General features: G+C 36.3%; 1 protein-coding gene across 2 annotated transcripts in view; it reads left to right on the forward strand.

The window, feature by feature from the left end:
- TMEM200A (transmembrane protein 200A) overlaps positions 1–7465 on the forward strand; it is a 60661-nt gene extending 53196 nt beyond the window's left edge. For both annotated transcript variants that reach the window (XM_072408890.1, XM_072408891.1), the window contains exon 3: positions 5826–7465. In XM_072408890.1, coding sequence (XP_072264991.1) covers positions 5838–7298 — 1461 coding nt within the window. In that variant the 5' untranslated portion in view covers positions 5826–5837 and the 3' untranslated portion in view covers positions 7299–7465. The remainder of the gene's footprint in view (positions 1–5825) is intronic.
- Positions 7466–12114: the final 4649 nt, after the last annotated feature.

Consider the following 12114-nt stretch of genomic DNA (forward strand, 5'->3'; position numbering starts at 1 on the left):
GAATTAGTTTAACAACATTGTCAATAGTTTCTCAACTGCTTACAACTGAACTCTAGGCAATTAAATACACAATTGCAATACATATATAGGAGATGTTTTACCTGCCAAAAGATTTCTATTTTTCTGTTCTGTATTTTGTCTAGTTCATATGTTAATGCAGCTTTGCCAGATTATTGAAGCAAGTTGGTGACTTTTTTTTCTACTGTAATTTACCAGTACAGCTTAGACACCTCCCTGCCTCCATCCTGTGATTGAAAATGATGGAGGAGCAACACATTTGTAAAGTTAAGCCCGTTTTTATGCTTGTCAGCATATTTCTTATTAGTGCTAGATATGAGCTGGCAACATTTTCATATAATGAACCTGCTTTTGCTTTTTATCAATTATCATCCCAATGCTCCCCATTAATAGGTTTTTTCTCAGGTCAATTGACTTGTTACAAGTTAAAAACTTAGGCCCTTTTCCATGAATTGGAACCTGCTTGGATACAAAAAAGGGGACAGCATACATGTAGCCCCTTAATTATATCCCATGAAATGTTTATTTGATTAAAGTTCTGCTCTAAAGGATAAGTATACTTTAAGTAGTCCTAATCCTTCTCATGCCCCTACAAATAATGACTAAAAAAAACAACCCTTTTCACTGTTAAATTTTTAACAAGATCCAGGGCACTGCATACTCTGGTTGTTTAAATATTTCACTGCGCTACTGTCTGCACCTGCTTAGTGCCATTCAGTTCTATATTGATCCATTTGTTCCCATCTATGTTGTTGGAAAAAAACATCCCATAGAAGTCATTGAAGATCTTCTTTGCAGGCAAAGGCAGCAGAGTGATGCGGGATGTCAACATTTGACAGGCTTGTGTTTTGATCTTTGTAAGTAATGAACTGTAGAGGGGAGGTGGTTAGTGTAGGTCAGTGTAGAATATTATAAATATACATAATTGTGTATTTATGTATTATAGATATACATAAATGTGTAAAAGTGTATTTATACTTAAAAAATGGATCACTAATTCTTACATTTACCTGAAATCAGGCTGCCTGTAGTACCTACCATTCAAAAACCTTATTTTAGAGCAGTAGTTTCCAACTTTTAGTTGCCAACCCACGAACCACTAAATTTACCAGGGAGCTGGGTGTCACTCATAGGGGAAGAAACTTCCCCCATAGCGACATTATGATGCCACAATCCATAGGGGGGGACATGGTCCGCAGAGCTGCGGACCACCAAAAATTCACCGCTGTTTTAGAGAAAAATAGTGGTGTAAATATGTGATTCGTTTGGATTAGCTAGGACATTATTGGCAGGACCACCTGCCCAACAATAGGCCTAATTTATTAGAGCTCTACAAGGCTGTAGAGTATACACTTTCATCAGTGAAGATGGGTGATCCAACAAACCTGGATGAGAGCTGAAAATAAGAGTCATGCAGATTCATATAATGGTTGTAAAGGCAAAAAAAGCATTTTTAATTGAGCTTTTTTAATATTTTTTAATTAGTATTATAAATTGTACGTCTGTTATATCCATGACATATATTTTAAATGTTTTAGCAAGAATAATTTAACAGTTGAAACCAGTTGTTTTTACCACTGTAATTCTGCCAATGCATACTTTCAAGAATTCTGGCTATGGCTTAAACCGATCTGTCTAAAGCTGAAGTAATACAGTGACTGTTACAAGGACATACTGAATTCAATGTTCAGGAAATGATAAGAAAGTTGTAGCAGTGTTTAAGAAAGCAGATGGGTGCATAGTGTGCAGTTAAAAAGAGCAAAAATGACACATGTATGATCTTTTTGTAGTCTATATCTCAAAATAACTTTTTCTGTACAGTGCTGAAAAGATTATATTATTATATTGTTCCTTAAGAAATGAACTAAAATGAGGAGAAAAGAAAAAAGCTTCATAGCAGCTGCTGGTTGCTGATTCTTACCTATCACAACAGGGGTCAAGGAACAGCAAACATCAAAGCTCCAAAACAGTGAAAACCTTCATTGTATCTCTTTCAGAAAACTTCAACTGGAGGTTGTGACAGTCCCAGTATGAAGCTTGCTCAAGAGCTTCCCTGAACAAAAATCTGACTTGTTTACACATCACCTAATGAAAACTGAAAAAGGACACGTCTTTCTTGTTTCTGCATAGTATAGAAGATTGTGAAATAAAAACTAAAATGTTGTCTGACAATCATGCTGTCAAGGTTTTGTTTGTCACATTTTATGGAGGTTATTTAAAGCTAAATTCTGGTCTGGGAAAAACCCAAATGGTTACCCTTTCCCTTGCACCTTTATTTGATGCAATTTTAAAAAAAAAAAAATTTTTAAGTATATCTAATTTTTGGAGGTTTTTTAAACCTTTTTAATTTAACCTGCAATTCCATTATCTTTCTCCATGCCAGTGCCACCTATGGTGTCCAGTCACACTGCTATGATTTTGTATGCTGGTCTCCATGCAGCCAACTGGTATGCTTTTTTCATATTGTAATGAAACATATTGTGCCTTAAAATCTATTTCTGAGAAAAATATATGTCCTGCCTATTAATACTCCCATCTAACACTTTGGCTGCAGATACAGTACCCAAGCTCTGCCTATCCTCTCTTGTTGACTTCACCAGTTCCAGCTTTTAATTTCACAAAATCAATAGGTAAGATTTCATTCATCCCTGGCACACTCAAGGGAAGCTGGGATTGACGTGTTTTCCTGGCAGTCTCCACTGAACCAACATGCTCATTTCTGCAATTACCATGTGCATTAACATGTAATTTGTAAAGTGGACATTCCGATTAGGCTATGACACTCTAATACTTTTCATACCTTTGTTTTATGCATCCAAAATGTATTTATCGGATTTTAAATTAAAGCTCCATTAGTTTTTAAAAAAACTTTTTAAATTAGGTACCAGGTTTTTTATTTGCTGGCTAGTTTCCAATATAGCAGAAGTTTTCTTCCTGTGCTGTTTCCTTGACAGAAGCCGTAAGGAGATTTATGAAACAAAGGTGACCAGGGGCATGTTCCCTAGTAGCCCAATCCTATTCACTTAATTTATACCCACATTACAGGTAGTCCTGGGTTACATACGACATAGAAACTGTAGGTTTGTTCCTAGATTGAATTTGTATGTAAGTTGGAACAGGTACATTATTTTAATAAATGCAATTAGAACAGATGTTTGTCTCAACATACTATTAGGCAGTGTGGTGTCAGTTACTGTATAAAATCCTCCCTGTGAGTTAATCACAAACAAACCAAAAAAGAAAATTTAGGAGCCTAGACATTCAATACCTTCTGGAGCAAGCTGTGCTTTGACATGCAAATGGAAACAACTACAGAATGTGTCTTGGTCATTAAAGAGTTACAAGAGGCTGCAGAAAGAGCTCAACCCTCTATGATCACCCACAACCTCAACTGTATTTAGCTAAAGATTTCTTCTGCAAGTAATGCAAACTGCCCCCTCCACCCTTCAAGCCTCCGTTCTGCACACAGCGAGCAGGGAAGCCCCATTCGTATCTGGGACGCATCGATATATTCAATGTCAATAATCCAGGGACTACCTGTACAGAGTAGGACATTAATTGTAATTTTCCTCAACTAAACAGTATAGCTGCTTTCATACATTTACACAATGTTAAAGCGATCTTTTTTATGATAGGTTTATTGTATTATTTGGGTTCCTTCTTTATCTAGTTTGGACTAGACAAATTACAGATGGGATCTTGTTTGCTGCCATGGTCAACGTAAACACTTTTCTGCCCTCCAGCTCCTATAAACAGCAAGTCTCAGAACAAAAAAACCCAAGAGAACGATAAAGGTTGCCCATAGCAAAATATGAAGCATTTTCAGTGTGGGTGGAAGAAAAAAGTATCTAGCTTTGTTTAATAACTTTCCATTATAATTAATTATGATTCATAAGATTTGCTCACTGTTCATCTGATATATAGATAACGTTTAAAAGGAAAAAGGATTACCAAACTGAAGATAATTTTTAGGGTATGATTACTGATTGTATCTGTTTCCTGTATTAAAAAAAAAAACTACCACATGAAGTATATTTCTATGAACAAGCCTGATTATCAGGGCAGTGTTTGAGACATATTAGGCTAACTTTAGTGCATTTTTATCCAAGATTCACAAATATTAAACATTTAAATTACAGTGTTATGAAATCATTATCCACCAGCTCTTTGAAGCCCAGTTTCAACTAAGATGTTTTTTTTGTTTACTTTTGATAGCATGAGAAGTGCTAGAATCTCCCTATCTCTCCTCACTTTCCCCTGGTACCCAATTGTATGTTGTGGTGTAACAAGTGTCAAGTGGCAAAGTTCCCCAGTAGAATCACAAGGAGCAATAAAAAATAAACTGCTAGAGGTTTCCCTGTTTCAACTGAACCTAAAACAAAAAAATAGGGATTTTGGTTGGAATTTTCAAGCACACCCTTCTCTAACTTAACAACTTAATAACAACAAATATGTACAAATTATTTTTATCTATAGTCATCCTTGTACCTAGCTTACTTTAGGCTCTGTTTTTCCAAACATAAGTCTCATAAGTCTGTTCCTTTGCCCACCTGTCCTTTCCAGAGTATCTCACGCCTCATTATAATAGTCAAAATCACTTTAAAATTTATCACATACGGTAACCTCTATGCAATGCCCTAACCCCTAAGTCCGCTGTGTATTTAACCATCCATCTAATCCCACTATGCTCACTTACATCTACTTTTTCTGCTTTATCTTTGAGCAGCTCAGTTTTCCACTCTGTGCATCCTTCACTTTTTTCACATTCTCCATCTTCCTTCACTGCTATCTTACCCATCTACTCCATCTTCCTTTACGGCTATGGTCTTGGCTCCATTCTCTACCCACTGTGTTGGCTTCATCTTCCACCAGTTCTGTCTTGTTCATTTTTCATTATCCTATTTTTAGCTATATCCTCAACTTTGTTCCATTTTCTGCCGCCTATGTCATCTCTATGTTAAGCATGCTCTGTCAGATTAATTTACCTTCCACTCTGTACAGTGCATCCTCCAATTGTTGACACTTTTTTCACTTTGTCCATCCTTTGTCCATAACCTTGTCTATTCTCTTTTTTGTGTTGTATGTTTATAGGCTAGAAATTATCTCTCTAGAGTTACCCCTAGCTCTTTTACACAACCTTTGATGAAGTTGATGCAGCATTATGTGTGTCTGATTCACAGGGTCTGATTTATTAAAGTTCTTCAAGACTCGATAGGATACACTTTTATCAATGAACCTGTGTGATCCAAAAATCTGAATTGGATCTGCTCCAGGATTGAAAATGTCTTGACTGAAGTCAAATGACTTTAGGAAACCCAGTCCAGATTTGCTTGATCAACCAGGTTCTCTGATGAAACTGTATCCTCTCCAGCCTTGGAGAGCTTTAATAAATCAGGCTCACAGTGTTAGAGAAGAGTGGCACTTACAGGACTCTCTTTCCATCAGTGGAATATATGGATAATTGGTATAAACTGGTAGATCAACCAAATTCCCACACAAAAGCTGCTTATACATTACAGTAATACAACACATGAAATAAAGAAATTTGTACAAATGTACGTGTAAATCAATGTATATGTCACTTTTTATTTAAATCTCTATCCGAAGAAATACCGAACCCTAAAAAAAATGATTACATTTTAAATCAAACATATTATATATGCAGGCATTACACAAAATACTTTTCCTTTTTTTATTGAATGTATTGTCTTTTATAATAATGTCTTTTTACAATATTTTTATTCTGTGATTTTCTGCTGATGATGGATTAGAAACCTTTAAATCTTTAAATTTCTCTCCTTTTTTAGACTTGTGGAACTATGATAGCAACTGGAGGAGTTATAACAGGACTGGCAGCCTTAAAGAGGCAAGATTCAGCCAGATCCCAACACCTTCTTTCCCGGCCTACATCTCCACCACCTGAAAAGAAGCCAGTAAGACGTCGTCCAAGAGCAGATGTAGTGATTGTTAGAGGAAAGATTCGACTTTACTCTCCTTCCGGATTCTTCCTGATTTTAGGGGTCTTAATTTCTGTAGCAGGAATTGCCATGGCTGTACTTGGTTACTGGCCTCAAAAGGACACATTTTTACCACCAGAGCTTGCTTTAGATGTTAATAAAACAGAAATACTTAGAGAAACTGGGATGATGGTAAAATTTTTGGAACAACATCTCCATTCTGAGAAAATGAAAATGTTGGGTCCTTTCACAATGGGTATTGGAATATTTATCTTTATTTGTGCCAATGCTATACTTCATGAAAATCGTGATAAGGAGACAAAAGTTATTCACATGAGAGACATATATTCAACTGTTATAGACATTCATAGCATGAGGATCAAGGAACAGAAGCATCTCAATGGAACTTATGCAGGCTTTTATGGAGAAGCTGAGTTTCGTCATTCTGACAATCCTTGTGCATCCAAACTGGCCGCTCATACTATTGCATCATTTCCAGGAAGCTACAGAAGTTGCAGTTCTATTGAAGATGAAGAGAGTATTCCCCGGGAAAGCAAAGGTTTTACTAATCTTTTGCCTCCACTTCTTATGGAAAGGTCGGGCTCAGTTTTTGGCCTTCACAGTCATTCTAATAGAAGTGGAGATGATAAAAATAGCAGCTCCAAGAAATGTGAAACTAAGTCAATAGTGTCTTCTTCAATCAATGCTTTCACATTGCCTGTAATAAAATTAAATAACTGTGTTATTGATGAGCCTGATATAGATAACATTACAGAAGACTCCGAAATCAGCAGTAGCAGACCAAGAAAAGTATCAATGGATTCACTAGCATTACCTATACCTGATGATGGCAAGAAACAATATAAACCTCCCAATACACCTTTATCACGTAGCTATTCTATTATGGAACCACTCAGAAGTGACTCTACTTTAGCTCCTGCACCAAATAATGGAAAGCTTTTATCCCCAGGTGCCGGTCCAAAACAATATGGATCCAACACTTCTTTGCATATTTTATCATCACATTCAAAATCTTTAGACTTAGACAGAGGTCCTTCTACACTTACAGTTCAAGCCGAACAAAGAAAACATCCAAGCTGGCCACGGCTTGACCGCAGTAACAGCAAGGGGTACATGAAACTTGAGAACAAAGAAGATCCAATGGACACAATGATTGTGCCCCCAGCCTCACCAGCAAAAAAGGACTACACAAATAAGGAAAAGCTGCTCATGATCTCAAGATCGCACAATAACTTAAGTTTTGAACATGATGAGTTTTTAAGTAATAACCTCAAAAGAGGTACATCAGAAACAAGATTTTAAATGTTAGCTAAAGACTTGTAACTTGTGTGTATATAATGTATAAAATGTATTTTGGATATGTAAGTGAATTTTTTTTTTTTAATTGTTTTAATGGTATGTGTTTCCGTTTTTAGTCCTGTAGCAGGAAATTATATATATATATATATATATATATATATATATATATATACATACACAATTTATTCTGAATAATTGATCTTACCCCAGTAACTGGTTAGCCATGGTGTCCACAGACATAAATTTGTGTTTCTAATATTGGGCAATAATCATCTCATGTCAATAGATAGCTGAAGCTATTTGTAGAAGCAGTCACTGCTTTTGAAATTCTATTGATAATACTGTAAGCAAAACAGCTGTAAGCCATTTTATTCTGCATTTATGTCCCTAAACTGTTACTGGAAATATTTTTTCAATAGCAAATATTAGATTTAGGGTTTATATTCAAAGTATTTAGATTTTACACAAGCCCATTTGTAACTGGTTCATCTTAACCCAAAAACAGCTGTTGTAAATTCTTCTGGACTGCCAACATTTAAATAAAACATTGTTTGCTATGAGTGATTGTATTTTGCACTTCACCAATTTTTTATAGTTTCAAAAATTGGCCAGGATTATGGTGTACTGCTTACCAGCAGGGATCATGTTCTGCCCATAATGGCTGTTTTTTGGATATAGCCGACTAATACCGTTGAACCCTTTACATATTCTGTAAGATGTGAAATATACTTAAATATAACACTTCAACGTGTTTTTACAAATTATTTAAAACATTTTCTCCCACCTTTAAGCCCTTGATAACAAAGAGTTAAATCCATAAATCCAAAGTAACTTCTCTTAATATAATTTGAAATAATAACTTTTAGTATTCTACACAAAGTTATTCCAAATTATAACAAAAAAATAAATGCACTTTTATCTCCTAGGTGGCTTTTACAGTTACAGTTGGCTATCATATGTGAATTCAATAAATGCTATACATATGCAAAAATAAACCTATCCTTAGCATAAGGATCGGAACTGTGCTAGACCTTTATGTCAAAATAACTTCCATTTTTTTCTAACAAAGTTGGAACATTTGTTATAATATTATTATTAATATTATACATATCATTTTAGTTATGTGTTTTATTTCAGAAAAGTATTAACAAACAATAAAAATGTGAAGCAGTTCTTAAACCATTATCATAGTCATAACTCTAACCATACCCGTACACTTAGCTTTTGTAATTAGACATAATACATAAGCTAAGTACATAATTTACTTGTAGTTTCATTATCAGTTGCCTTTTTTTTCCCTGTTCTTTGCCTCTTTACTTGTTTAGTGTCACACTGTTGTTGTATGATTTCATTTATACAGCTATTAGGGGAAGCAGTAAATCTTTGCATACCTTTTCTATGCTCCCCTGTATCTGCTTGTAGAATCTGCTTCTAGAGTCCTCAGAAGTCCTAAATAAGTGTTGATTTTCTCAGAAGATAAAATATGCACAGAGACTAACATAGTTCAGCGTATAATTTGATTGTTCTGAGGCCGGATGATAGGCTGCTTAAACATCAATCCTTGTATTCTGAAAGAGCCAGTGGGTTGTGTCACGTTCCCATAATTCTTGGAATTACTGAGCTCTAAAATCAGATTTGGGAGGTTCCCCCCCTTCAGGATCAGGGTAAATAATGCTTACTCTGCCTTCTATAGATTCAACAAGTCAGCTTGTATATTGCCTGCTATGGGCAACTCACAGATTCATTTTACCTATATGTAAATAAAAAGAGCATTAAATTATATATGTTTATGAGTATTAACCTAATTCTATTTTATATAGGTGCTACTGCCAATTTATCTATCTTTTGAAATGTCCTAAAGCTGTTTATACATTAGAAGTGTTTATATTAATATAAAGGTGTATATAATATTTTTTCTACTGACAGGAATTACATATTGTGACCAAATGAATATTATTAATAATAAACAGTCATTAGTTTGGTTTGTGTAAGCCAAAGAAGTGTTCTGATGGAATTCTGTTCATTTAATGTATTCTTACCAAAGTAATTGTGTGTTTATTTGTGAAATATTTGTTTTTATAAATAGTAGACAAAGTAGCAGTGGGTATTCCTTTGACTGGAGAGGATCCCCCAGGACCCAGAATTCTACCATGGAGTCTTCAGTGAAGATGGCAACCTCATGGGATGCCGCGGTGACAGGATGCTGTCATTGCTGTGGGGTGGCTGCAAATAGCCAAGTCTGTGCTTTGCATGCTTGCTAATTATGGCAGAAGCTTACCACCCACCAATGAGTTCAATTCCAAGTACTTTGCACTTTAGCATGGGGCCAGTGATGAAAGAGGGAAAGCCAAAAATATATTATTCTAGAAATATCATCCTATGTTAATGAGCAGTAGACTAGGGTAATAAAAATATACCCAGAACAAAAGTTGCTATTTCTTTTCTTCCAGACATGATAAAGGACTCCGTTTAGTTCTTACCTGCTCAGTGCTGCTTTTTAGGAAGCACCATAGGTAGACTATATTCACCTTACCTTATATTCACATTGCACAGGACTTAACAACCTCCTCCTTACTTACATGTGACAGTGTTTAGCTCCAGTGATTGGCTACCCATACACCCTGCTGAATTTTGGCAAGGAGTTGTATAATTTGCCAATACTTCAAAGTACTCTGGGTTTTTTCAGGATTCTGATGAGATATCTGTCTGGGTGTGGGAAAGATTGGAAAAAGTACATGCCTACTGTGTCAGTTGTAAGCCTACTTGGTCATTTTCTTGTGTGGGAAAAGCACAAGTTCTAATTCCTATCTGCTTTCCACCCTGCTGAAGATACTTTACAATGGAATGATTCATGTTTTGTTTTTCAGGTCTTGATTCCAACAGTGACAAATGACCAGGTATTTTTTTTTTATATTTAAATGTAAAAATGGTCTCTTTTTAATTTTTAACACAATAGTTTATTCCAATTAAAGTAGAACTAAACTAAAAAAAATCTTCCTCCCTCACTCCCTCTATGACTTTTCTGGACTGGGTCCTGTACTGTCCTGGAATCTGTCTTTTTTTAAATTTTATTCCTGCTTCTGCCTACATCATCTAATCTAGCAATCTAGGCACGAGATCGGGTGATAGAGCTGCTGTAAATTTAGAAAAAATAGTTTACACTGTATGCATACGCAGTGAGATTGTCATTTTTTTTCTCCTTCAATCTGGGGATGTGTAATGTGAGGGTTTTAAACACCCCTCCACCTCAAACAAAAGAAGGTATTTTTTACCTGATATAAAAATCTCTTTTATGTAATGTACAAATTTTAGTTTAGGTCCAATTTAAGCTCCTGATGTGCAGTAGGGTATTCTCAATTAGAAGAACAGCTCTTTTTTTGCTCTGACCAGCTTCACAAACTGTGAAAGGGACCCTGCCAGATAAAAAAAAAAAAAAAACTACCATTGTAGTGGGTCTACCTCAGGGGTGGGCAAACTTTTTCAGTCAGGGGCCACATAATAAAATTTAAAAGAGGGGCCGTGCCGATGCGAGAGTGAAAGGGGTTATGCCATTATGACGCCACTGAACGTGACGTCATGATGGCATAACCCTGCCCACTTTCCCATTGCAGACCTGAGCCTGCGGGAATCCATCATATTGGGCCATATGTGGCCCGCAGGCCTTAGTTTGCCCATGCCTGGTCTACCTGCTCACAGCATAAGTTATATCCTTGTTTAGGTCCAGGGAATAGTAAAAAGCACTTCTACTGTATTCCCTTGCTGCAATAGGCTCTTCTATTGTGCAACCAGTTACCTACAGCTGCTTCTCTAAGTTGCTTGCAGGCACTGACATCATCCCCTATATCATACTTTGCGCTTTGTAATTAGGAGGTGCTGAGGGCACACCAATAAACCAGAGTGTCAGATGGAAGAGGAACTCACCAAATACGAGGGGAGCAAGGAAGTGAGTAACATTCGGGAGTCAGTCTAACACAGGCATGGGCAAACTATATACTATAACCGTATACGGCCCAATGGGAATGTTTCTCCGGCCCTTTGGCTGTTCTGTGGCTCTGACTGGTGCCACCCCAAGCAGGTTCAGGAGAAGGACCCCACCGGGGGGGGGCCTTACCGGCCAGAGCCGCAGAAAATGTCCCCCGATCTGAGCCTGCGATGGGAGAGTGGGCAGGTTGTGTGCAGTGACACAGCCCAACCACTCTCCCATCGCAAGTTTAGAGCCTGCAATGAAAGAGTGGGTAGGGTATGTCATCATGACGTCACTTTCAGGGGCATCATGATGGCATAACCCCGCCCACTATACAATGGACCCCGCCCATCTGGCAATTTTTTTTTTAGATTGTGCCCCCTGAGTCAAAAAGTTTGCCCACCTCTGGTCTAACACTTCTAGGTGTTCAGCTATTATTCAACCCTTCATTAACCTTGTTTCAACCTCTCCATCTGGTAAATGTAAAACAATATTTTTTACCTGATTAGTAAAAATAAATTAAATTAAAACATTTATTTTTTATGTAAGTAGCTGTTATCTGCTTATCAATTTGATAATAAAGATTGCTATTCCATTTTTTATAAATACACTTTAAATAAACATTAAGTATTCTTCAGAACAAAATACTTGTGATTCATAATTTAGCTTCACATATAGAATATACTTAATATACTATAACTTCTGAATAAAACTGTTTAATAAAACATTCTCATTTATGTGCCTTATTTATGTGCCCATTATTATATGACCTGTACCTCTGAGTTTTTTAGCAGTAAAATGTTAGAGCCACTGTTGCCTTGCCATAGGCTTCTCTCCATCAGATCAAACAAAGCT

This window comes from Pyxicephalus adspersus, chromosome 4 (assembly GCF_032062135.1).
Source record: "Pyxicephalus adspersus chromosome 4, UCB_Pads_2.0, whole genome shotgun sequence".
Taxonomy (NCBI): Eukaryota; Metazoa; Chordata; class Amphibia; order Anura; family Pyxicephalidae; genus Pyxicephalus; species Pyxicephalus adspersus.